The 26,685-nt window shown below is 48.3% G+C and overlaps 8 protein-coding genes across 8 annotated transcripts; 2 read left to right on the top strand and 6 right to left on the bottom strand.

Annotated features, from left to right (window-relative positions):
• Positions 1-1,886: 1,886 nt before the first annotated feature.
• H257_01013 (hypothetical protein) lies at positions 1,887-3,941 on the top strand (the record flags this gene model as incomplete). Its single annotated transcript, XM_009823992.1, has 1 exon — positions 1,887-3,941. The coding sequence occupies one exon, from the start codon at positions 1,887-1,889 to the stop codon at positions 3,939-3,941; it is 2,055 nt and encodes a 684-aa protein (XP_009822294.1).
• Positions 3,942-4,582: 641 nt separating this feature from the next.
• On the bottom strand, positions 4,583-6,053 carry H257_01012 (hypothetical protein; the record flags this gene model as incomplete). Its single annotated transcript, XM_009823991.1, has 6 exons — positions 4,583-4,798; positions 4,889-5,028; positions 5,087-5,271; positions 5,333-5,358; positions 5,683-5,874; positions 5,979-6,053. The coding sequence occupies 6 exons, from the start codon at positions 6,051-6,053 to the stop codon at positions 4,583-4,585; spliced, it is 834 nt and encodes a 277-aa protein (XP_009822293.1).
• Positions 6,054-6,245: 192 nt separating this feature from the next.
• Positions 6,246-7,230, bottom strand: H257_01011 (hypothetical protein; the record flags this gene model as incomplete). Its single annotated transcript, XM_009823990.1, has 2 exons — positions 6,246-6,566; positions 6,784-7,230. 2 exons carry the CDS (start codon positions 7,228-7,230, stop codon positions 6,246-6,248), a joined length of 768 nt encoding a protein of 255 aa, XP_009822292.1.
• Positions 7,231-9,726: 2,496 nt separating this feature from the next.
• H257_01010 (hypothetical protein) lies at positions 9,727-10,215 on the bottom strand (the record flags this gene model as incomplete). Its single annotated transcript, XM_009823989.1, has 1 exon — positions 9,727-10,215. One exon carries the CDS (start codon positions 10,213-10,215, stop codon positions 9,727-9,729), a length of 489 nt encoding a protein of 162 aa, XP_009822291.1.
• A 6,283-nt stretch (positions 10,216-16,498) lies between these two features.
• Positions 16,499-17,571, bottom strand: H257_01009 (hypothetical protein; the record flags this gene model as incomplete). The annotated part of the gene is made up of 5 exons (XM_009823988.1): positions 16,499-16,508; positions 16,572-16,771; positions 16,837-17,007; positions 17,076-17,216; positions 17,335-17,571. 5 exons carry the CDS (start codon positions 17,569-17,571, stop codon positions 16,499-16,501), a joined length of 759 nt encoding a protein of 252 aa, XP_009822290.1.
• Positions 17,572-19,115: 1,544 nt separating this feature from the next.
• Positions 19,116-19,990, bottom strand: H257_01008 (hypothetical protein; the record flags this gene model as incomplete). Its single annotated transcript, XM_009823987.1, has 2 exons — positions 19,116-19,242; positions 19,851-19,990. 2 exons carry the CDS (start codon positions 19,988-19,990, stop codon positions 19,116-19,118), a joined length of 267 nt encoding a protein of 88 aa, XP_009822289.1.
• A 549-nt stretch (positions 19,991-20,539) lies between these two features.
• H257_01007 (hypothetical protein) lies at positions 20,540-21,429 on the top strand (the record flags this gene model as incomplete). Its single annotated transcript, XM_009823986.1, has 2 exons — positions 20,540-20,894; positions 21,107-21,429. The coding sequence occupies 2 exons, from the start codon at positions 20,540-20,542 to the stop codon at positions 21,427-21,429; spliced, it is 678 nt and encodes a 225-aa protein (XP_009822288.1).
• A 215-nt stretch (positions 21,430-21,644) lies between these two features.
• On the bottom strand, positions 21,645-22,172 carry H257_01006 (hypothetical protein; the record flags this gene model as incomplete). Its single annotated transcript, XM_009823985.1, has 2 exons — positions 21,645-22,009; positions 22,064-22,172. 2 exons carry the CDS (start codon positions 22,170-22,172, stop codon positions 21,645-21,647), a joined length of 474 nt encoding a protein of 157 aa, XP_009822287.1.
• Between the last annotated feature and the right edge of the window lie 4,513 nt (positions 22,173-26,685).

Below are 26,685 nucleotides of genomic sequence, written 5' to 3'. Positions count from 1 at the left end.
ATCTTCTTGTTCTTCTTGTTGCCATCGAAGGAAAGGAGCTCAAAGCGCTGAGCGTACCATGATCGTACAGTTCGTCGTGGGACGCCCATTAGCTTCGCCACCTCTCGACCAGATAAGGTCTCAAGTAGGCCGATGGCTTCTAGCTTTGTTGAGATCGGATACGACGCGCGACTCATATTTCGATGTGCACGTAATTTTTTCAAAGCCAAGTTTTTCCCGCTGGCGCGAAGAATAAAAATTCCACCAATAAGAGAAGAGTATTTCGAATCTTGAGTATTATTGGATGAAATTTATTCTGATACTCAAAAATCTTCGGTGGGCGTTGCATTCCGTCCGTCCCAGTACTTCTATTTCCGTCTGGAGGTACCGTACTGTAGTTGATTTGTTAAGAGCATCTCCAACGGTGTTTTTATTTCTATTTCAATTCGAAGTTACGGATATAGAATAGAAATTCTTGCACTATCCTGAGGGTTTGTTGCTATTTCACGCGAAAATAGAAATTCTGCGAGTCGAAATTTCTAAAAAGTCCGGATAGTGTCAAAATAGCAACCGTAAAAACGAAGTTTGACTTTAACCTATGCTTTAGCAATAGGTTAGAATTAACCGTTGGAGATGCTCTAAGAGCATCTCCAACGGTTTAAGTGGGATCTTTTAGTTCCTCCATAATCAAATATTTCTGATTATCGGAATGTGCAGGTGCCCGAGAGACTTGAATTACCTGTTAGAGCATCTCCAACGGTAAATTCTAACCTATTGCTAAAGCATAGGTTAAAGTCAAACTTCGTTTTTACGGTTGCTATTTTGGCACTATCCGGACTTTTTAGAAATTTCGTCCCACAGAATTTCTATTTTCGCGTGATATAGCAACAAACCCTCCGGATAGAGCAAGAGTTTCTATTCTATATCCGTAACTTCGAATTGAAATAGAAATAAAAACGCCGTTGGAGATCTCTTATACTTAATAAATATTATGTATGGCAGAACTTGTTTGATCAACGAATAATTCCCACATACCATGATGTCCATTTTTACAGCCTAGTTCGATTTACACATAGCCAAATGAGTATGAGCACAAAACAATACTTAGTAATCGGGGTTAACTGTAAGTACATCTAGTAAATAAGATTGCTCATCACTGAGATGTAACTTAACCGCCCGAGAGGTTAACCCGGGAATAACGTTAGCATTGTGCTTCGTATGTAAACACAAAGTACTGGTTTATTTGTAAGAGTAACACTACCCTTTCTATCAGGGAATTACTCGGTAACTAGCTGACGAAATGACCTGTGAAAGTTTGGGACTGAACTTGAACGTTTCAGTAGAATTCCATTTATATAACATGAAGTTTGTATGCATTAAAGATCTCTGTCAGAAGTGTTTCACTGCTAAACAGAATGCTATATATTTAGCGGAATTGAGCCTTTGTATCTAATTTGACTTCTAAATTACATTACTTTTGTAATACTATATTTTCCATTTATTTTAAATATCCAAAAAAAGAGGTAATTTGTTGAATCTATCAATTGACATGTCGCAGAAGTTCCTGCTTAAACAAATCGTACTACGTACTTCGTAGTATTTGGGGATACGTTGGAGATGTACGTTCTAAGGGGCGAGCGAAAATGCCCATCTTGGGAGTGACATGTGCATCGGTCCGATCTTCAAGGCACATTACCTTGTATAAGTAGTTTCCAATCAAAGAGTAAGTGACACGTCCCATATTCATATTGCCTAATGTATTGTAGAAAGTCCACACTTCCATATAAGGGAATACATTTACTGTGTCCTTTCACGCTTATCAATCAGCAATCGGCCACCACGAACGCACTTCTTCGCTCTTCGTTCCGTCGCCGCTCGCTCCTGCTCCCTCTCTCCGTGTGCGAAGCATGTCGTCTACCTCAAACAATCCCCTTCTGGCTGACTGGTCCGTGCGACCGTTCTCCTTCCCGCCCTTCGAAGCGATCAAAGCGAGTCATTTCAAACCCGCGTTCGCGTCGAGCCAAGAGAAGCACCTCGAAGAACTCAAGCAAATCGCCAACAACCCCGAGGACCCTACCTTTGACAACACGATCAAGACCTTCGATCGTGCCGGTGCCCTGTTTCAAAGCGTCGCCGGCGTGTACTACAACCTCACCGCGTCATTTTGCCCTCCCGATCTCCAAGCCGTGCAAACTGAACTCACGGGGCCATTGGCTGAGCATCACGCCAAGGTGACGAACTTCCCCGGTCTGTTCGAACGCATTCAGCACGTGCACAGCCATCGGGCGTCGGGCGGGTACACCCCCGAGCAACTGCGTCTCGTGGAGCGATTTTACCTGGACTTTGTCCGCAAAGGCGCGCTCTTTGACAAGGAAACGCAAGACAAATACAACGCGATCGTCAAGGAACTCGCGGAATTGACGACCAAGTTCCATCAGCAAGTCACCACGGACGAAAGCGAAGTCACGGTGCCAGTGACTGTGGCCGAACTCGAATGCGTTCCCGCCGACATTGTCGCCGCCGCGCGCCAAGCTGCCGCGGACCGCAACTTGGACGGTCATGTGATCACCCTCGGTCGGTCCCTTGTGGAACCGTTCCTTACCTTCTGTCCCAACCGCGACGCGCGTGAACGCGTGTGGAAGGCATGGACGTCGCGCGGCGAGCTCTCTCCCGAGCGCGACAACCTGAGCTTGGCTGTTCGGATCCTCAAGCTTCGGTCGCAACAAGCCAAGTTGCACGGGTACAAGTCGTTTGCTGACTACCAGACCGTGGACACGATGGCGCAGACCCCGGAGAAGGTTTTGGAGCTGCTCAACCGCGTGTGGACCCCGGCCAAGACGGCGGCCAACAAGGAGCGCGATGTATTGTCTGCGTACGCCGTGTCTATCGGCGAAAGCGCCGAGATCCGCGCGTCCGACTGGCGCTTCTACTCGGAAAAGGTCCGCGCGGCCAAGTACGACCTGGACGACTCGATCGTGAAGCCGTACTTCAGCCTCGAGCGCATGGTAGAAGCCGTGTTTGATGTAGCCCACCGGTTGTACGGGCTTCGATTCGAGCTGCGCCCAGATCTGAAGGCGTACCACGCGGACGTGCCCGTGTACCAAGTCACGAACGACAGCGGCGACGTCGTGGCGCTGTTCCTCCACGACAGCTTTGCCCGCGCACACAAGAAAAGCGGTGCATGGATGAGCGAGTTCCGGTCGCAGAGCCGCAACATCGACGACGTCGGCACGGCCGAGATCCCGATTGTGATCAATAACACCAACTTCACCAAGGGCCACCCCACGACGCTGCTCTCGTTTAACGACTGCGTGACGTTGTTCCACGAGTTTGGCCACGGGCTGCACGGCATGCTGTCCAACTCGACGTACCGGCGCCTCGCGGGCACAAGAGTACTTAAGGACTTTCTCGAGCTACCATCCCAGCTCATGGAGCACTGGGTGCGCCAGCCCCAAGTGCTCGCAAAGCATGCGCGCCACTTTGAAACGAACGAGCCCATCCCGGCGGAGCTGCTGGCCAAGGTTATGGCCGCGCTCAAGTTCCAGCAGGGCTTTGCCACCGTTGAGTACACGGCGTGCGCGCTGGTCGACCAGGCGTTGCATGCGATCGAAGATGTGGACGGCCTTGACTTGACGGCGTTCGAAACAGCCACGTTGGACAAGCTCCAGATGCCCGCGGGTATCGTCATGCGCCACCGCATTCCCCATTTCGTCCACCTCTTTGCCACGTCTATGTACGCGTCGGGGTACTATGTGTACCTGTGGGCCGAGGTGTTGGATGCCGATGCGTTCGATGCGTTTGTCGAAGCCGGTGACATCTTTCATAAGGACACGGCCGACCGCGCCAAGAAGTTTATTTACTCGGCCGGCAACACCCGAGACCTCATGGAAGGCTACCGTCTCTTCCGTGGCCGCGACCCCAAGATCGAAGCCATGCTCATCAAGAACGGACTCGTCTACTAGTAGTTTTGTACTACCTAAATGAATACAGTATAACATTGCATTGCGACTGGGGAGGAAGTGAGCTACGAGGGTATGTAGCTAGCTGTTCTGACAGTGAGTTAATGTACAAATGCGACATTTCTCCGTTCCGTTAAGTACACTATTGTACTACTAGTAGTATTTATTAACACTGTTAAAATTAGCGTAGCTACGAGCTACACTGTACTTCACGGAAATTTTTATAGTTGCGCTGTGGAAAAGTTGCAGAGTAACAGCATAGCTGAGGTGTAGTAGCAGATCTTTTTCCAATTTCCCTTGAAATCCACTCAGAGCATAATTTACAACGGCATCCATGAACCAGTACGTCGCAGTAGCAGCACGGCCAACTTCTCACTTTGACCAAATGCTTCATCGATTTCCCCTTCCCCAAGTATGGAATAAATGTAGAATGCAACAATCTCATTGTACTGGTAGCTGCACGGCACGATGTGAAGTAGTACTTTGTACTAAACTGCCTCCTGCTTCTAAACGGAAATCGAATCTTCGTGACTCAGCTACATACTACATGCAACAAATATTAATACGTGGACATTCTGTGACGTAGTACAGTGTATGATTAACATTACTAGATATATGCAACTACAGTAAGGGGCATTGACTACCTACACACACACAGAGTGTGTGTTTGCAAGGGGTCGACGCGGTATCCAATTGCTCTGCACCCGGCAGAACTCTTTCCTTCCTACGGAAAGTCCATTGTCTTGATGAGCAGGGTCTTCCTTGTTGGCCGCCGCCCACTTGCGCAGAACGACAGGAATTTCGTCCACCAAATTCGCCGCAGGTTTCATGGACGATGCTTCAACGTCGAGTCCACGCCACTTCACCAAAACTTCGTGTTGACAATCCACGCTTGGCGCTTCGTCCAAGCGCTCCATGTGAAATCCTCCATCGCCAAATGCAATCTAAACCTCGAGGGCTTTGATCACCTCTCCACCAACTTCGTGGTATATCTTTAAGCGACACGAATGATCCAACGTGACTTCGTACGGTGGCACCAGCTCCTGAGTCTCGATCACACGATCTGTGATGACTCTGGTCACGTGGCATGCTTCACACCAATCCAGGGCCAATTGTCGGACCGTTCACAACTGATTTGAGAAGCGCACATTCGCCGACCGAAAAATCCGCAAACTTGGCTTGGGTTTTTCGGTCGTATCGCCCACGCACTTGCTGATGCAACTTGTCGCTTCGCACTGCGACGTTGTGGTGCATTTCTTGAATTGCCACTTGGTCTCCCGTCACAATGTGTCTGACAGGGGCATCGAAAATGTATGAGCTCGTTTGGCCGAACCTAATGGATGGGAACCATTTCTCGGTCAATGAACAGGTAGTGCAACCAAGCACGTACGAACGCTTCGACGTTCATGGAAAGCGTCTTCTACGCAAACGTTGCGGGCACCGATTTGGTCGTTGCATGGTTGCGACGGTGACCGCTGGCTGCTTGGTGAGCGATCACACAAATCCAATGCTGCAAGTCAACAGCACCGTCTGGGATCGAGATTTATCCGTCTTCTACTTGGTCATATTGGCGTTCGAGCCACTTGGGTTGAAGATATATACCAGATTACGATGATCCGTAAACAGACCGAAACCAGGTCGTACGACCAGGTAGTTGCGATTTTTGCACGACTCGACCACTGCATCGGGGCGGCGATGACAGAGCCGCACCGATGACAACAGAGATCGACTATGTTGGGGGAACGGATGGAGGGTGCAACACCGTGGCTAGCTCCAGTAGGGTCACGTCAGCGACAAGCGCGCTGCGGGGTAGGAGGGGCGAGTGATCATTACTCATCGCCTCAAACGTAGGATCAAGCGGGTTGGTAGTGGATGGGGGGAGGCGATCGGCAACCCGCCGATGAATCCAGGGTTGGCTCGCGTTGAGCCAAGTGACCTGGTGCACAGATTTAGCCTTCCAATCGATGCAAGGCTGGTGGGACTCCAGCCGATGACGAGAACACATCTCTCATCGAGATGGATAAGATAGAACGGTTCGACCGAGTCGAAACCGTCGAAGGTGATGGGAACGTCGACGACGATGCGTGGTTGAGACGCAGTGTGGACGTCGGCCATCTTGACGCGAACCCGATCGGAGGGGTCCGAAGGGGGTAAGTGGTTCAGGCGAGTCAAGGTGGAGCGGTTGGCGTAGTTGTTCGGTGCCCCACAATCGATTAAAGCAGAGAGCTTGGCTGGGAAGCTAGGCACGAGAAGTTCCAAACAAATCATTTTGTTGGCTTGTAGCCCAACACGTATCCGAAACTAGGTCTACAAGGTGTAAAACACGCGCCGCACACCTCCGGAGGACCTAGTGTGTCCCCAGTAGGTCGCCTTGCGCCTACTGGGAGCGACCTTTTCCCGCCGCACCCGAGCTCGGAGCGGAGCGGAAAAGCGAGCGCGAGGCACCGTGTCGTTCGCGATGGAATCGGCTAGAGGATCGCTCGGAGGACGACGTGAGAGGTTGTCTGGCGGAGCACGGGAAGGACCGTGTGTAGAGGGCGCGGTTGACGCTACACGGCGAGGAGCCGGGCAAGCGCAAGAGATGTGTCGAGTGCGACCGCAATTGAAAACGTGCGGATCGTCCGACACCTAGGCGAGCATGGAGTCATCCATATCCGCGGAGTCCGCGCACGTGTGTCTGAAGGACGAGGAACACGACTCCGAAAGCGCGATTCGGACGGCATCCTCAAAGGTTTGAGGGTAGGCGCGAAACACCTGTGTGTGCTCGGGGCCTTGGTTGTGTGTTTGAGACCGTCCATGAATGCGGTCACACGCAGGGGTTTGGGGAGTGATTCCTCATCAATACATTATCCGCTAAATAGTCAAGGATGAATTCCTGGAGGGAACGTTTCCCTTGTTTACACGCCAAATATTGCGAGCGATAACGAAAATTGCTGTTGAGCCGCAAGAACATTGCCTTCAGTTCGTTCTTGAAGGTCGCGAAGGACGGAAAATCTGTCAAGCGTTTGGAGAACGCCCAATCTTCCGCGCATCCCTTCAAGTACGACATCGCTAAAGCCACGCGGGTGGCTTGGTCTGAGATACCGAGGGCGTCAAAGGCAGTTTTGACTTGCAAAAGCCAGCGGAGAAGTTTGTCGGACTCCGCACCACTGAACTTGGCGACTTCCAACTTGATCGGCTTTAGGCGAGGAGCCGATGAGTTATCCGATGATTCTAGAGCGCTCGCGAGCCGAGCATTCTCATCTTGAGCGAGTCGGAGAGAGTCCTGTAGGGTGTGGCCATTGGCCGTCATGACGGTGGAGGACATAGTGTTGATCTACTGGGCGAACGTGGAGTGCTACCAAGTGTGAGCGTGCGTAGAGGAAGGCGTAGGAGATGGTAGAATCAAGAATGATTTGATAGCGTTAAAGCTCCTACGCTATCACTAAGCTATGCGCAACTAACCGTTGTTTGGTTGGTGTACACAGGGTGTCGTTCAAGTCCGTGGATGACACAATGAATCTCCCGGAGAACACCTTGGTATCTTCGAGAGGACACCTTGGACTGACGAGGTATCGACAAGTCATCCGGATAACAACCGGACGAGGGGCACGGTTACATGTGGTCCATGCGCCGATGTTGCTGCGTCAGTGGAAACCGGTCCCTATCCTCCAATGCTACGGCAGACGCTGGCTTGTCCAAGATGAGTGACCGCTGCGGCCGCTCATCTTGGATAAACCAGCATCCACCGCAGCATATTCTTCTTCGATATCGTGGAGTTTAGTTGTCTTTGCTAATCTGCACGACAATTACAGACTGTACATGTACCGGGACGTTGGCTACTTGCATGGCAACCCCTACTCAAAACATTGTAGAATAATCAGTTTCGCTATAAAGCTTTCGTAGTGCTCACTACAGGTAACGCGATGCGAACAGTATTAATCGATCCATTATTCAGTGACCTTTCCAGCCCCGCATTTCCAGCGTGGGGCAAATTGGGATGAGGACAGCTCCCCAAAACGGAATTTTCTCCAAAACAATGAACTGGCTCTATTTTAGGGTTAGGGACATCGATATTTGGGGATGCGTTGGAGCATCTCCAATGCGGGTCCCTATCCTAACGCTATAACTCAAAACTTCGGCTGTATCGTTACTTTACGCTACAGTTCGGATAATTTGGGACTTATCCGGTCAGTTATTAGGACGTCCGAGGCAAATCTGGCGAAATGGGGACCAAAACACCCGGATACATCCCCATATTATCCGTAACTCCAAAGGTACCACAATGTAACAGGTTTTGGGGATAGGGACATCGATATTTGGGGATACGGTGGAGATGCTTTTAGTCACGAGCTTTTCGTCGCCCTTCTCACCGTGACGTAACGTAACGCATTCCGCGTCATCCCATCTTCAGTGTTCTCACCAATCAGCGTTCACCTCTTGCACGGTTTCTGCTAGCTTGTTCTCCATAATTTCACTTTTGGTTTTCCCCTATTGTGCTCAAGTGATTTGTCCTATGTCGGACACTCTGCGCCTCTAGTGCTACCTCTCCTCTCGTACCCACGACGCTTCCGTCCATTTCCTATATCGTGACAGGTTATGAGCCCAACCATGTCAATCACTCCCTACGCTGGTGTCCTCTTGGACAACACGGCACAAGTCTTCGTTTCGTGGACGACCATCCAGCTCAAGGATGCCGCCACTGGCAATGGCCACTTCTCTTACTATACCATTGAAGACTACACCCCCTCGGAAGTCGACTACGAAGCGACCCTGACGAGTACCAGAGCCGACTTGGAAAGCCATCTCAACCAAATCTGACTCCGAGAAGCGGGCGTGGCGAACAAGTCAACGACGAAGTTCATCGAAACAACGATGGTTACTTGCGGCATCAGCGGCATCCACCCTCACTCCTACTCAACGCAAGCTTGGCCCATCTAGCATGTCAAAGCCTTCTGTGTGCCTCCTTCTTCTACTGCGGATCGGGCACCCATATCCTCCTCACTCAGTGCAACAACTTCCGTGAGGATTATCGCCACACCAAGATCCGTCCGGGCGTACCGAAGAAAGTCATCGATACTCACAACAGACCATCATCACGTCGAATCATGGACGATCATCAACTATACCATGGAAAGACCTACCATCGCGATGACGGTGATGATGATGACAGTGGAGACGAACATCAAAAACATGCACGAGTCCGATCCCCTGTACGCCAGCGTGAGCCGACACCTCGACATGACAGCCAACGATCCCCAGCACGCAAAATCCAACACACCAACAACCCGTGACGATCAACTCACATCTCCTACAACACCTACTTCGACCCCCCTCTCGATTAAAGCTCTTTCTCCTGCTCAACATCACCTCGTCGACAGCTATCACACTTCCTGTGCCATTCTTCATCATCTGGTCGATTACGAACACGCTCTCGACGTCACTCATCCTCACTTCACCAACGACGTCGCTCACCCTCCCGTCGACATCATTTACCATCACGCTCTCGTTTACTTTCCTACCATCAACGTCGTTCACGCACCCCTTTCATGCAGCACCAACGTCCTCGATCTCGACATAACTCTCCAACACCAACACATTCCTTGCCACTGCTCCTACTTCTGCTTCTACTCCATCCTGCCAACCTCCCTCCCATGCTCCAACCCTAACTCCATCTGGACCCAATTCCAAACGCCATCGAACATCACCTCCAATTAGCTTTCAGCCTACTGATTCCACGCGACCACGCACAACCCTATAAACCTCCACTCAACGAACTATTACCGTGCCATACGTCCCTCAACCTCCCCTACCTCACTTTCGCATCCATCGCGACCCTAGCACTACAGCCAATGAAGCTCCTTCCCCTGGTATGCCTTTTCGCCGACTCTGCCACTTTTTTGGCTTCGTCTTCCCCGGCGCCGTCACGTCTTGGCAATTGAGGACTGCCGCCTCGTGGAGCTTCTACCGGCTTCGCTGCTGGGGAAGGTTTAGACTCGTCTTCGAGTCCCACGTATAGCTGGTGGCCAGCTGCAAAGGTCCACAGCCAGTTAACGTAACGAAATACGTCGCTCTTCAACGCCTTGTTCCGCGGCAAGTGCAGCTGCTCGTGGATCACTGTCTTCAGCGATTCTGGCTTGATCGATTCCGTCACGACTTCGATGACCATCTCGCCTTTTTGATGGAATACCCACTCCTGATGGTCCTGTTCCAACGAGCGCATCAACTCGTCCAACATATGACCGACTCGGGACTCCGCGTCCAAGATCTTCGTATTGAAACGAATCGCTTGCTGCATACGTTGCTTCAAAACGCCAGGTCTTGAGGGTCTTCCTCAAACGCTGACTTGAACCATGCGACCCACTCTTCGTTCGTGACGGAATTGTGGTCGCGGTTGAAATCGAACAGGGCAATCCGGTGCTTCGAAAACGGGTCCATGCAGGCACCCACGGGCATCGCGAACGGACGCGATCCATTGCACTGCAGAGCGTTGATCTGCCCCAGATACTTATGGTACTCGCGCATAAAAGCGCGTCTTTCGGCCTTGGTCGAGCTTGAAAATGTCGGCGGCTGCGGGATCGCCGGCGCGTTTCAAACTTGGGGCACCGTACGGCCGTAACCGCCATCGCTACCCATATCCGTAACACCACAAACACCCGACGGGTCGTTGTCGGCTGTCAACGGCACTGAAGCGCCATCTGCTTCAGTCGTTGGTGGAGCGGCAGCTGGTGTTCCTCGGGTTGTGACAGGGGTGTAAAATCCACCACGTGGCGGTTGCCACTCGTCGATAGCTGGTGGCTATTGTCGTTGGGGAGATCTGAACGGGTTCTCCACGGTCCGTCGTGCGACGCATCCTCGCGGCTCCTCGATCCGGTCACGCGACCGCAATGGTTCTTCGGCGTTCCTTGGTGTTTCCTCGTCGGATGAATGTTCTCGTACCATAGAGGATTCTATACTGTACTTTGAAGTATATAATACACGAGAGACTACACTGCCTTACGAAATTTCTCGAAAGTCTGCATAGTTAATTCAAATGACTGACATACAATACACTTTACAGCAAACACAAACGTATTGTAAAAATTTACATTACATAAAGTAGCGCACACTAGGTTGACCCATTACTTTAGCGACACGTGTGACAATCTCATAACATTAACAAAGACCCCTATATATTACCAGTTAACCACTTCGAAATAAATCAAACAAAATTCGATTATTAATAGTACTCTTGATCATAGGGACGTACATACCATTAGTATGTATCTTTTCAATCACAATTATGAACAAAAGTAATTTACGTAAACTGTATCTAGTATACTTCGTACTCCTTATCTTTGGTTTCATCGTCGTAATCACTACCTCCTCCGTTGCTTTCATCTCACATCATGACACTCACTAAACTACCGCGAGAAGATCTATCGCCATTCATGTACGGTTGGACCAGCATTGACACTTTGTCGGGGATCAGTCGTTTTCGCCGCTTGGTGAAAATTGAAGTATTAAATACTCCACATCCTTTCCGCCGCTTCTTGGGAAGTCGGGACGCTGAACAGAATTTGATCGACCACATACAGAGCTGGGAACTTGGTCGATCCGACTTGGTGCGCATACGTCATGGATGTCACACACTCCTCGATAAACGAGCGAGCCTTCGTCAACGGGTTCTTCATTGCGTCAACAAACCCGGCGATCTCCCCAAGCACCAGATGTAGATGGTGGTTGATTTGCTTCTTTCCACGATATACTCCACCAGTATGCGGCTGTTGTCGTAAAGATGATCTTCAAACATTTCTTCTCCAGCTCGGGCGGCTGTACCATGGCTTCAGTATTAATGAACGACGGATGAATACACGGTACACGTCCGACAGGCAGCATGAATCACTTTTCAACTTGCCAATAATGGTGCACGTTGGACGCAACAACACAACCAACGCCTCAAGATTTCCCCAGAAATGGCGTCCTCCACGATGCGGCTGAACTCGGTTTCCTTCTGGTGGGCGGAAGTGGAGCCTTTGATGTCCTTGAACACCGTGGAAACAACTAGTTGGGCAAGAACGCCCCGGTTCTCCAGCACACAGACTAAGCAGTTGTACTTTGTGTTCCATCGAGTTTGCAGAACAGTTCACAGGGCACGTTTGGTTGTGAATTTCCCATCGACATACATGTGGTGTTGGATGCGCTCGAGTCGCTTGGCAACGCGTTCCGGTCCTTGATGAACGAAGTATCATAGCGGGTACTGTCGAGGGTGGTGGCGTATGGTTCGAGCTTACATGAGTATATGACATCCATTATTTTGCGAATGAGCTTTGAGCAGATACGAAATTGTTGACACAGAACATACTATTGTAGGGGTCATTGGGAAAGTACACCACTTCATGCGTTCATAACTTTGCCCCATGAAGTCCGATTATTGTGAAAAATATGATAAAAAAACTTGAAATAAAACGTGAAAACTACTTCATCACGAGCAAATGTCGAAGAACAAAGGCTCAGTTTCAAACTTGGCCATGAAAACCATTGATATTTTTTGAACTAGCCTGAATGGGGTAGGGTAAAAACAACCAACTTCTATTGGTTTAAATTGGATCGGAGACGTCAAAACGTATTGACAAATATTAATGTATGGAGTAAAACCTAATATTACTTTCACAGGACTAATTCAAGAGGTCGGCTTCCGCATAGCTGGCGGGGTGACTTCGTTTTTTTTACATAACCTTTCCGTTGATGATGCTAAATTTTCGGTTTGATGTGCTAATAGTAAATAGGGAGAAAATGATGCGCTGCTCACCACACGATATTTCGATATTATATTACACAAAAGCTATCACGTGTACCTTCCCAAATGGCCCCTACAATAGTACCAAAACATCGGTCAATTTGGCACTGGTCTCAGTTCAAAATAGTCAAAAGTGATGGAATTATGTCGCGAAACCCAGCTTGGACGTTCGACAGCCGTATGTGAACACAGTTTAATTACGTTTTTATAGTTATGTGTGGGTTTAGGCAACATTCTATATTATAACGCACTCGAAATTGATTACGTTTTTCGTCAAAATGCTGTTTATATTCCATGGAGTGCAACCTCGTTAGTAACACGGTATTTTTTACATGATTGCCTTGAGGGCTGTCAAGAGGACGAGGAAAGCGTAGCACTTGAGGAAGGGGGCGAGGGCACGAGGTACACTTGCGTGGTCGGGGGCAAAACTAAAAGTGACTTAACAAACTGACTTTAACTCTCCGGATACGATCCGGATGTCTGAACCCAGCGAAGAAGGCCAAAGCAGACAGGCCAAAGTGTCTCTCTTGACAAGGGCTACGCAGTGCAGAGCCAAAGATTCTCCATATAATGGCGATCACAATACAGTATACTACAACTTCTACGATTTAATACATCGACATGACAACGTAAAAGGGTTTGGTAGATTTGATGACGAAACACTGATTCCGCACACAAACCTTTGTATACAATTCACATTAAGGGCCAGAACTTTTCGTCACAAATTTCCCGAGTGGGCATTTGACCAATTGAGTCGGTGTGCAACGCACTCACTCGGGGAATTGGTCAGGTGCACCGCCACCGCCATGCCGCCGCCAAATTAGTCTGAAACATGCAACGATATTTTTTGTCGACAACAGCTAAACTTTATTATGGTTGGGTGAGACTATTCTAAAAATACATTTGATTGGCTAAAACATAATTGCCCTGTCTACGCAATTCGCTACACGTCAATATTAATCAATACTCGAGTATACGTATAACACTACTTTTGTGTTTTTCACTCGTTTTGGCTATTCTCACCATAAACCTGGGTGATTGTTACACCGACCCCAGTGTATTAGATTAGATAATCCGTTCTGTGATTTAGGATGTCACGTTTCGTTACAGAATTGTAATTATAGGGAGGTCGTTTATGCAACTCACTCGCTTTTGCACATTTGAAAAGTACAAATCGAAGTTATATCTGCTATTCTCGGGACCAAACTGCACAATTCACTGGTAATCATGAACAACTTTTGATATTGCAAATGACACACAGCGCGGACATGCGCCGGAGTTCTACCGTACAGCGATGTACGGTAACCTTGTTAGTAACACGGTATTTTTTACATAAAGTATTGCCTTGTGGGCTGGCTATGCAGTGCGGAGCCAAAGATTCTCCATGGAATGTGCGATCATAATATACTACAACAACTACGCCTCAATACATCGACATGACGACGTAAAAAGGTTTGGGGGTTTCCATTTTTTGGCGCATCTGAATAACTATCCGGATACTTGACTTTGGGTCACTGCCATTTCATTGCCCAACAAAGTTCATGGTCCCAAGGCCAACGACAACAAAGCGATTCCGCTGGCGTCAAGTTGGGGCTTACACACTACGGTACGTTGTCTCTTACAACATGTAAATGATGTTGAGTGTTGCGTTAATAGAGACGTTTAGCAAGTGCGAAATGTGAGTAGTTTACATACTTTGTACTTCGTTCGATTTTATCGATGTCTGAAGTTGGAAGTTTAAAGAATTCAGATTTAGCAAGTCTGAAAAGTAAATGCCGACACACCAAGCCAACACCATCCATTACAGTATTCCTTCTCCTGTTCTTAGTCTGTGCCTACCGGTATGACTTCATTGCGCGCAATTCAACGAGAGACACATAAGGGCGTGTAGAATTGGATTTGTGTATCATGTGCGACGTTATGAAACGATAGTCATCGAACGCTTTGGACTGTAGGGACTCGGACTACAGCTCAGCGGCCCTAATGCCCGCTGCTTTCGAAGTTTGAGGATCTTGAGTCAAGATTCTCGCTCTGTTTGGCCGTCAAGTATCGTGGCGACCAAACATAGGTTTACGTAGTCAGAACCGAGCTCGCCGCCCGTCGTCCATGCCTTGGCATAGGTGATCAGGCGGCAATCATCGGCGGCTTGGTGCGCGGCGGCGGGGAGTATACTGTGATGTACTTCCCTGAGCTACAAACTCAGACTAGCGTCCTGCATCACTGTACATACCCGCGCTTGTGCACTATCCTAACACTACATAGTCTTAACTACCTATGCTTCGGCTGAAGCGAGTCGGAGCATGTTGATGTGAGTGGAGCAAACCTCAATAGAGCAATTTGATTGGCTCGGAAAGTAGTCAGATGTCTGCGGACTTCGAGGCCAAAAGTGTGATGACTTCCTCACTTTTCAGACCTGTTTCCGAGCAAAGTCTGCAAGCTTCGAAGTTCGAATCGAAGTTTAAGTCTGGAAAGTCAAGATTTCGCACTAGCTAAAAGTCTCTAATGCTATCACTTGGTTGAATGCATAGATCATTCACATCGCCCGACGACAGCCGAACTCGGCGGTGCGTGCATGCTTCAATTTCCCAGTTCTATCCATGATTTGTGTCCTGCATGTAGAGGTACATGAATTCCCACAATGTCCTCAGTCCGTTTTGATGGTTGTATGTGTTTCATATTCGAACTAAGGGTTGTATTGTATGTTTTAGCCGCCACTTGTCCGTTTTGCAGCTTTATTCCTTTGTTCATGATTGCTTCTTTTCACATCAATTACTGTCGTATTTGTCGTTGATCTGAACCATGAAAAATGACGGAAAAGGGTGATATATTTGGTATAACTCAACGACAAAATACCCTCGTCGACCACTGGCCCCTTTGCTCTGATTGAATATAATACAGAATAAAATTTGAAAGTGATCGTTTCGCGCCGAGGGCCTCAGAAGTCATGCCACGCATCCGGAAAAAGCCCGTCACATTCACGGTCTCGAAGAAACTCGAAATCGTGAAAGAACACCTTCGACATGGCCCCAGTGTCTACGCTCTTGCCAAGAGACACGGGGTGCTAGGTAATCAAGTACTGCGTTGGGTCCAGTCGCATGAGAAGCTCAAGGCTGCGGTCCGTCGATCGCCATATGCCGCGACAATCAACCCTTCGCCCAGTTGCAAAACCCGCAGTGGAAAAGTGCATGTTGGAGTACTTCAACTATTTACGAGACTGACGTGGCCATCGGCACGAAAATGCTTGTCCTCAAAGCCATAACCTCGACCCAAAGGTTTTGCGACGACAGTTCCTGACATTCGACGCCCCATGCGCCAGGGTCAGAAGATGTCGGGGGAACTGACCGAGATTACAAGTGCCACAAGCAGTCATCGGCTGACGTCGATACCGATTTGGAAATTATTCCAGGTACGTAAATTACGTATGACTATATTTATTGCGTAGTATTGATTTACTGACTTGCTACTACGTAGTAATTGATTTACTGCTTTGTTACAGTACTATACTGCATGTATTTACTACTTCGAAGTAATATAATGTTATTTCCGTGCAATGTTAATAATATTTGTCTATCTTGTAGGTGGATTCACTTGCGTTCTCCAACCCCTCAATGTTGGAATCAACAAGCCTTTCAAGGACAATGTACGGCACCAATACATGATATGGGGGTCCAAAAACATGCCCGGCAACTCGGTTGTCCCGACGCCAAGTCGGGAGGTTGTACTGCAAAGGGTTTCAATTGCATGGAACGCGATGACTGAAACGACCGTGCTCAACGCTTGGTGCAAATGCGGTTATATTGCATCAGTTTAATCTATGATAATCCTCAATATGTTTGATCAAAACTGCCTTTGCAATGCCAAGGTTTTGGACGGACCTATCGCGCTTCGCTTTGCTTGGGGAGTTCCTGTAATCTTCCACCACAATAGCAGTCTTGTTGTTGTACTTTTCCTTGTGTTTGATCAATTGACGGGGCAAGAACCCCACATGACAGCGAACCTCGGCTTCCACAAGGCGAAAAGCCTTGATAGCGTACTCAATTTCATCAGGCACATCGCATCTGTACGCTGCTTCCACCTTGAAGATTAGCACATCACATTCAGATACAATGTCGCCACAAATCTCGTGTGAGGTGCACGAACGAGTGCCGTCACCACAGGACAATCCGAGAACGTTAACGCGATCAATGCCGCATCTTGAGGCAGACGAAATGGCTCCAACGACCCGCGCACAGTTTCGTCTCCGACGCCATCCTCAAAGGGTGCGAGGTTCGTCATAAAGAGTCGATACAGATGCGAGTTGTTTGCAACTTGCTGCTCAATCGTGCTGCACGAGTTTGGAAACTGGTAATTCGTATGGCGCAACTGGTGGGGACGTGTACCTTCTTGTAGACGTCTAATGACACGCTGTGGTTGGATGGGGCAGCACTTGGCGCACTCAACTGGAACGCATCGTCAACGGCATGGGCTCGATCACATTCAGATGCTTTAATGCCTCCAAATACAGCGGGTGATACGATAGTCTCCACCGTGGAGCCATATTGTTGACTGCAAATAGCCGCTTGTCAATTCGAGAAAATACCTAATTTTATGACGTATTCATCATTGACAACAAAAATATTGAAATTTTGAAATAAATACCTGGCAAATGCCGACACATGGAATCATCGACGACAGAAAATCGTAGCAGTTGCAGGTATGAAATGCTCCAGTGGGGCACAATTCGACGTGGTGGCGAGCCTCGGTGACGTCGAGCAATGCAACGTCCGACACGTACCACATGTCACCGTCACAGTGAACGAATGACCATTCACGCATGATGCTGTAACTAGCGCGCCACAGCTTTTCAACGTACGATGACCACTCAGCCTTGGCCATGATGGTAGCAACCAACTCACCCAGCGCATTGGTCTGATGTCGTGTGAACCGCCAGACGAGGTGTTCGAACAATTGAAATAAATTCAATTTTCGAAGTTCCTGCTTCTTGTGACCTACATATTTGTCAGGCATTTTTAATTGATTATTAATGATACCGTGCTCCTTTATCAGTGACTTCACGCTTTCTCCACGCTGTGTGGCAAGGCAGCTGCATGCGAATATCGATCCTAGCTGAAACTTGAGAATTGACCTTAATGTTACTATATAATTGTACCTGTATATGCGCGACAGACTTTACAACGGTGTGTCCAAATACTTTGAATACTTTTGCTAGCCCTGTCTGACTAGGCAAACGTAGCCAACGCGAAGGGGAGATTGCGGTCGCAGTAATCTGGTGTCATATTGTCGTATATCAATGCGAAGCACTCTCGCCTGTAGTCCGGTTCCAAGGGGCCAAGTCCGGAGCAGTTGGCCACGATTTCCTTTTCAAAGTGTTTCGTGCAGTGCACGTGGACCATGTTGCACTCAATGGCCACATCTATTGTATATTTGATAACTGTCTGTATAAATTCGTACAAAATGATCTTACTAGGGTACACACTTCGACAAGAAGTGAAAACTTCGACAATATGTAAGTACTTAGTACTAAGCGTACTTAACTAGGACACAATTGGAGGTGGTATTTATTGTAGTAAGGACACACCAACGGCGGATGGAAAGCAATAGTGAGGTGCCCGACGAGCGCAATGGAGACAAGCGACTCAACCTTGAAAGGGGAATGACACTTCACTCGTTCATGTTGAAATCAAAATATCAGACTCCGCCACCATGTCCACGCCAACCATTCTGGTGGTGGGGTCTGTCAACATCGAACCACCAGTGGTGGTCCTCCAATCACCCCTACACAGCTCAACTGTCGAGATCAGCAGTAGAAATAGTAATGATCCCCAGTCATGGTCTCTGGAGCCCCAGCAGTCATAACTACCGTTCCCCGACAAAGACCACTACCATCACTTTGACTAACGTGACGGATCAGTGATTTGCCGATTTTGAGCTCCATTCAATCAACCATATCTGGCGAAGTTCAAATTATCTCGACGTGAAAGTTGCAGTGCCGACTCACCTTTTTGAGCTGTATCTCATCCTCCGAATACAAATCAAGTATGAGAGTTTAAATCAGGGCAAAGAAAATGTGAAAGTTTGGTGCTCAAACAGGCGATCGGTGATTTGCCGAAATCTAAGACTTGATTTGAAACAGGCCAGCCCCTCTTTAAGTGGGGTGGTAGTGGTACTAACTGCTAGTCTAAGTGATTACCACCCACCACTGCCCCCCCCACCCCTACGCTCCAGAATAATGCCCAAAAACACTGCTACACTAGCGACTACGATTGCTGCACATGTGACCACCACATCACTCCATTGTATATTTTCCAGTACAACATAATGCACATGATTGGTTAAAATTGGAAAGCTCAAAAGCGCAAATTATATTTTGCACTAAGAGCGCTGATGTGAAGTTGTTTGACATAGGCATGACTCCACCGCTACTCATCGACCACCACAGGTGGTTCGATGACGACAGACCCCACCACTAGGATGGTTGGCGTGGACGTGGTGACGGGGTGTGCATGTGGTGATGGTCGGTAGTGGTCGATGTGGTGATAGTTAGAGCTGGCGTCGACATTGCACGGATTAGTTGTTCTTGTGGTTGACGCCCTGATTGATGTTCAATGTTTCAGTTATCTCTAAACACTCTGTTGACGTTGCCATCTGACACCAATGAAGCGATGATGTGCCGGCATGGGGTGCCTTGCTGGTCCATGTAGCCGCAACTGCAATCTCGCTTCGACATGATGACTCGCCTCAGGACCTTCAGCAAATACTTCGTCGAAAACACATTGACTATGTCGTCGCCAACAAGGTTCGTAGCATAATGTCCAACCAGTTGGAGCTGCTCATCGTACGCCTTCAGTGCTCCAGGAGATACTTTACAGCTTTCTTCAACCCACGTCTTTGCTCGATCGCTCACTTTCTAGAAGTCTTCGCGAATAAAATCCACAAACGCGCGAACAAATGAAAACGGCAACGTGTAGCATTAGCCAGCCGTTGACGCGCGAAGTGTTGTGCTCACTCTCCACAAAGTTCGTAGTGCGCCAACCATACAACATCGTCTCCCCGATGTACGTGAACATAGCCCACTTCACAGGGTCGATGTCAGCAACATACCATTGCACTTGAGCACCACGAGCATGCCAAGAACTGCCTGTGCGGACTCCTACTTGCTCGCTTGTAAGGGCCCTTTTATGTCCCAAATGAGGTTGTGGTGCTCTTGCCGGAACAGCGTGGGGAACTCGATGTTTATGGCTTGCATGGTGCTGACAACACTCGGGTGTTGGACAATTTGACGCACCGTGAGCATGGTGATGGATCTACAGTCGACATGGTCTGGGATGACGGAAGAAATATACCAAGGCGGTTAAGCCGCTTCGAGTGCATTATTGGATGTCTTGTACGCCGTCACGTGGAATGTACTGGGCGAACAAACAACCGTACCACTACGTGTTTGTTGTTTTGCTGACTTTCGAACGTACAGTAATCGACGAAGGCGCTTCCCGAGTGAAACTTCATTCCCCTTTCAAGGTTGAGTCGCTTGTCTCCATAGCGCTCGTCGGGGACCTCATTGTTGCTTTCCATCAGACGTTGGTTTGTCCTTACTACAATAAATACCACCTCCAATTTTGTCCTTGTTAAGTACGCCTAGTACTAAGTACTTACTCACGCATTATAGTGGTTTTGCAAGTGTCCATTCGCCGTCGCGTTCTGCTCCGAACCATGCTTTTTGTGTTAGATGCAGTTCCAACGGAATATGAAACATAGTTGTTTTGCAAGAATGCGTTCGCGTTCTGCTCACAAATATCCGTATAAGTAATGGGAAATTCATTCAAGGCAGGAAATCACTTTGTCAGCGATGGTGCTCACGCAGTGGGAGCTGTCCTTGCTTGCCCCCTTCGTAAAAACAACGACACAGCGACGTCGTTTCTTAGTGCTGTGTGCGTTAAGCTACGTTGAGCGCCCAGTTATCCCAGACATCCGGTACAATCTCAATGCGTTGTCCTATGCCAACGCACTGCTCGACTTTCGCTTCGACGTCATGGGAATCAAGAAGTTGGGCTATCTTCTTGGTCTCCCGGCTGTGGTGATTACTACTCAACGCTACTGTGCTTCCCTGGACGAAGCGATGTGCATTCTGCTCGGCCGTCTGGCATTTCCAACTCGGTTCCACACCATGACACAGACGCTTGGGCGTTCACGGGCTGCTTTGTGTGCAATTTTTCTCCATGTAATTGGCGAAATACTTGATCGGTGGAAATCGTTGATTTATTTCAACGATCGGCTCGTTCACGACAACATGGGTACCTACTGCAACGCCATTTTCGCCAAAGGTGCACCCTTGTCAAATGTCTACGGATTTATCAATGGAACCAAGGTCCAAACCTGCCCGATTTCGGCGAAGGGTGACGGCAGTAATTTGCAGCGTCAAGTGTACAGTGGACACAAGCGCATCCACTGCCTGAACTACTGCGGCCCCTGACGGCATTTGCATCCGCTTCTACGGCCCCGTCAATTCTGCGGATGAATGGTTTGTTGGAGTACCTCTCCCAGCGACCAAGTGTGTTCTCCGACTGCTTCATTTACGGGGACCCCGCGTATGGTATATCCCGACATCTTTTGTCGGGATTTAAAGGTGTGGACCTCTCGGGGAAGAAGCGAGAGTTCAACAAGTGGATGAGTCGCGTGCGCCAAGCTGTCGAATGGAACTTCATGATTATGAAGTCGTTGTGGGCCTTTATTACGTAAAAGAACCTATCGAAAATCCGGTTGTCCCCTGTGGCAAAAATTGTGTCCGTTTCAATGTTTTCGACCAACTGCCACTGCTGCCATTTTCGGGGCAATTAAATCAGCGACTACTTTGGGTTGGAGCCACCGCATCTGGAGCAGTATCTAAATATGTACGGAGTTTTTGATCTTTAATAAAACATTGTTTTACAGAATGCGTAGTAAATTTCGCGTTACTACTTTTTCATGGCTGCTAACATGGCAAGAATTGTTTCGTGTTGAAGCCGAGACTGCTGCGAGGCTAATTCGCGGTCTTTTTGGCGTTCCTCGAGTTCCTTGTCGTACTTACACTTTCGAAATTCCAGCTCATCATTGCTCAACTCCCGATCTGCCTTGGTATCCTCTTGCATGGCAGTAGTGATCTTCATGAAACGCCCACCAGCGCCCGATGCTTTTTCAAAGTCATCGTCGAGAGACTTCCGCTTACCCATCGTTTGGATTGCCTCGTTTCGAATGTACATTCCGTCAACTTCATTTTTCTCTTGGTCCGCCGCCACCCGCTCGTGGCGTGCTTTTTCTTGAAACTTGGAGTCGGTGTACGCTGTGAGGAGCTCGTCGAGGAGGAGAATCCTCTCATCATGGTCTTAACTGACACCCGACACCCTCGCTGACTCAGCGTTGTATTGCATGTGGCCGTCCATCAATGTCCCAAAGCGGTTCAGTGCCTTTTTTGGCGTCGAAAGACGGGCGTCCAAAGTCTTCATGTTCGGCAAGTTGGTTTGCGAGCGGACGCCCACGATTTCATTACCCCCCTTTTTTTCGCTTGGAATGGGCGGTCAGCATTCACCTGACGAAGTAGCATGACATCTTCTTTGTCGTTGAAGACGCGGCGGCGCTGAGGTGTCTCCATGTCAATCAAGAACTGCACCACCCGCCACTCAAATCTGACGTGTCAAGTGTGGCTGGAGGGTCGTGCAATTCTTGATTGGCCAAGAACTGCCAATCATATGTAGTTATCACACAGCAGACCGGACTGCTAGTCCGTGAGATGTGCACTTTAAGCGGATTGGCAATCAGATTTAAGAGTACGCGTTCGCATTCCATATGAGGTTTGACAGGTCGACTTTCGGTTTGGCAGCAAAGTGGAACGCGAACGCGAACGGACACTTGCAAAACCTCTCTATTGTCGAAGTTTTCACTTCTTGTCGAAGTTTTGCTCAGATACTCACATATTGGCGACTACCCAACAGGCAGCTTTTCTAGTCGTCGGTTCAATCCCCGGCGGCTTTGCCGGATTATTTCCGAATAGAATTATCCGTCCCTCCCCTGGGAAATCCGGATAACAAGGTCTGCATTCGAAGATGAGGACTGAACTTTGAAGAAGATCGGTCGAAGAACGACGTATGAATCCTCGAATCTTCGCGGAATTCAAAATTTGCGATCTTTGAGCAAGGATATCACCGTTAATAGTAACCCCATCCACTCTGATTTGAATGGATTTTGTTAGACCACACTATCAGCATATTGCTATATATAAATTCTTTGAAATGTAGATGGATGTAGGCTTTTGAATATGACATCCTAAACACGCATTCAGAGCAAAAAACGACGAATTCGTTGTTTTGGACTCCCCACCATTGGTTCAAATCAGCATTCGATTTGAATTGCAACATGGATCTCAGAACTATGTGCTGTGAAGAATATGCTGGCGCAATATCGCCATTCAAACGTCTCGGCTTGCAGATTTATCGTCCTTTCTACAAGGACATTCGGGATCTACAAATGGTATTCGCCATAATTGGATTTTATCTAGTAGTTCGACATTCTCTGTAGTATACGTGTAAGTACTAGCACGTTTTATTTTACTTCATTGAAAAATTGTATTCGATTTGTAACGTAAAATATGCATGATTGATATTGACATCACAACTATCCGGATAAGTCAGCAAGCGGTCAAGCATTTGGTTCTAAGGTTTGATCCGGTAAAACAGCATGCGAATCTGTGGAATACCATGTTTTCCTCATCTCCCCATGACCAGAACCCCCAGCTGCACGAGTCAGTGAAGAACTTCATGACCCATACGTGCACGCATGTGCAATACGACGACAATGGACAACCGATTCCAAGTACGGGGGCTTGCACCGACAAGACTGGCAAGTGCAAGAAAGGCTTTCCGCAGTCCCTGCAAGCCACCACAACCGAGGAGGTCGATGGTTATGCCAAGTACCGTCGCGACATGGCCGCAGACCAGTGTGTGCCACACTACCCCCTCCCAGGGCATATGCAACGGGACAAGATTGCGGGCCGTCAAAGTGTCAACCAAGTGCATCGAGGCAACTATCATGGGCGCCGCATTTGACAAAAAGCGAGTCTTCGTACCGAGCATCATCTTGGTCGACGAGGGCAGCCAATCCAACCTCCCTTTCCAGTTGAAGCGACGCCAGTTTCTAGTGAAGTTGGCATTTGCTATGACCATCGACAAGTCTCAGGGCCAAACGTTAAGTCGCGTGGGACTTATAGTGCCACACCCGGTGACCTCTCACGGAAAACTGTATATTTTCACCGTATCGTAGGTGGGATAACCTACTGTTTCCAGAAGCACATTGCCCTTCACATGAAGTGTCCCCGGACGGACATGTTGTTCGTAGTTTCATGCCACCCAACGCCGCGGTAGCATAGATTCCACCGTTCAAAGTGTGTTGGCGGACATGTTGTTCGTCACGTTCTTCAACACAAATATGTACAGGTCCGAAGCAAATCATCCTGCACATCAAGTTTCTACATTGTTTTTCCTCATGTGATGCCACACAACACGGCGATAGTTCGAAAATACTGCTACTTAAATGACGAACTACTTTGCGACGAGCTCCAAGTCCCAATGTCCCGCCGCCTGGCATTTTCAAAAGGGAGGTTATACAAATTCCAACGAAAACATGGCCTTACCTCCAAAATCCAGCACGGAGAGGCCGCATCAACACCGCCTGAGGCCCGTCGCCGTCGGGCGTCAAGATATCCTAAATACAACAAGTGGTTTCAGTCCACATGACGTGTACAATATGGATGAAACCTCCTTCTTTTACTGCCTCTCACCGCATCGATCGATTACCCGACACCGCGTACCTGGCACCAAGAAATCAAAGAAGCGTATAACGCTTGCACTTAACACGAACGCCGGTGAATCTGACGTTATAGACCCGTTGTTCATTGGCACCACGGTGCAGCCACGATGTTTCAACCGACAAACTGGCAAGGAACTGGGCTTTGACTATCATGCGAGCAAGAAAGCTTGGATGAATGGGAGCATTTTCAACACGTACCTGCATGCGTTGAACGACCGAATGGTCTCTGAGAACCGGAAGGTCTTGATGTTCGTGGACAACGCGCCACCCCACAAGCTTGAGGACGAAGCTCAGTTGACAAATGTGAGTATGAAAATGCTACCTCCCAACACGACTGCTTACCTTCAGCCGCAAGATGCGGGCATTATCGCATCGTTCAAGGCAAAGGTCAAACAGCGGCAACTTCAAAATGCCCCAGACCAAATCGAAGAGGTAATGTCAGGCGCCAGGACAAGTTGTATGAGGTACCTCTCATTGAGGCAATGGGATGGGCGAAAGATGCTTGGCGCTCTGTTGCGCCATCGACCGTCGCCAACTGCTGGAATCGAACTGGTATTCTCGACAATGACTTGGCTGCCTTTAGCGAGCACGTGGCAGCAAAGAGTGTTGAGTAGAGGTCGTTTTTACTGCTTGTCATGGTGTCGGGGGGAAATCAGTAATGCAATAACGTGACGGATCTGTGATTTGCCGAGTTGCACTACCCAATAGAATTCAAGAATTGATATTGGATAAAATAAAAGCCTGCAACAACTGGCACCTTCAAAATTTTATGGTGGGAATAGTATACAAACTTAAAGATGGGCTCGCCTGTTTCAAATCAAGTATAACCTGTAAAATATTATTACTGCGTACATATGATATTGCTCTATAAATCAATAATTATGTTTCGTCAAAGCCGTAAAATTCCCATACTGAATATTCAAGGTAAAATTTCGGCAAATCACCGATCGGCTGTATGAGCTCCATACTTTGACATTTTATTTGCCCTGATTTAAACTCTTACAAACGTCGCTAGATATGGTCAATTGATATGACTTGTTAATGGAATTCGCAAGGTGAGCCACCTTACTCCTTTTTAATATCCAATCAGAGTCTTCCCGAGTGAAACGTCATTCCCCTTTCAAGGTTGAGTCGCTTGTCTCCATTGCGCTCGTCGGGTACCTCACTGTTGCTTTCCATCCGCCGTTGGTGTGTCGTTACAAGTCAGCTTTTCTTACTGTTAACTTGTTGGTTCGATCCCCGGAAAGAGTTATCCGTCCTTCCCCTGGGGAATCCGGATAACTAGGGCTACTAGGACCGAACTTCGAAGAAGCTCGGTCGAAGCACGAGGTATGAAGCGTTGAGCGAAGTAAAAACCGAAGATTATACACCGCCCGTGGTCGTTACAATTGGCGAAGCGGTTCCACAACATGTGGTTCTAGTACCGGCCCAGGAATGTGACAGCATATTTTGGCCAAAAAGCCTGTCGAAAAAGTCAAGTAGTGAGAGTGGTTAGGGTGACTTTTCAAAAGCACACTGATCCGTACACTACAGTACTGTACTATACCTCTTGGACAATACCTGGAGAATTGTCGCACAACGCCACGTTTGAGGAATCCTCAAAATACCCTAAATAACACGATGAATGGCTGGGGTCCTGCAGCGAGCGCGTGGATAAGAGATAGCGCCATAAGACGCTGCAGCGGGAACCTGGTGACCCGAAGTAAACGTGCATAGTGTACTTCACGCCACTAACCTCCCGCAGCAGCGCTTTTGTGACAGTCAGCCTACACTACACGCTCCCATAGTTGTGTGCCCTTCCAATTGATCCTGCCTGGGTCTTATTTGGAGCTGTTTATACATGATATCTTGAACTTGTAATTACTACTCTGGTCCAAAATAGTTGTTAGGTAGTTTTTTCTATTGGCGGAATTTTTCTAAATATCACCCGTTTTGCGATGCGATTGGTGCATCAAAAAGCGCAAGATCTCTGCTTTGATTGGGTAGTTTACAAGCTTTCTAGAGCATTTTGGCTGTCGAGATATTGGGCGCCAAAGTTGGCGTGTCAAATGAGCCTAGTAGAAACATCTCGAAACATGATCATTACACGATTGTTCATCGCTCCAACACTGCACCCTCTACGACACTACCCTCACTATGCATGCATACCCGACCAAC

Source organism: Aphanomyces astaci, assembly GCF_000520075.1.
Source record: "Aphanomyces astaci strain APO3 unplaced genomic scaffold supercont1.2, whole genome shotgun sequence".
Classification (NCBI taxonomy): domain Eukaryota; phylum Oomycota; class Saprolegniomycetes; order Saprolegniales; family Verrucalvaceae; genus Aphanomyces; species Aphanomyces astaci.
Note: the sequence above shows the minus strand (reverse complement) of the source record. Positions and strands in the feature narration are given on the sequence as shown.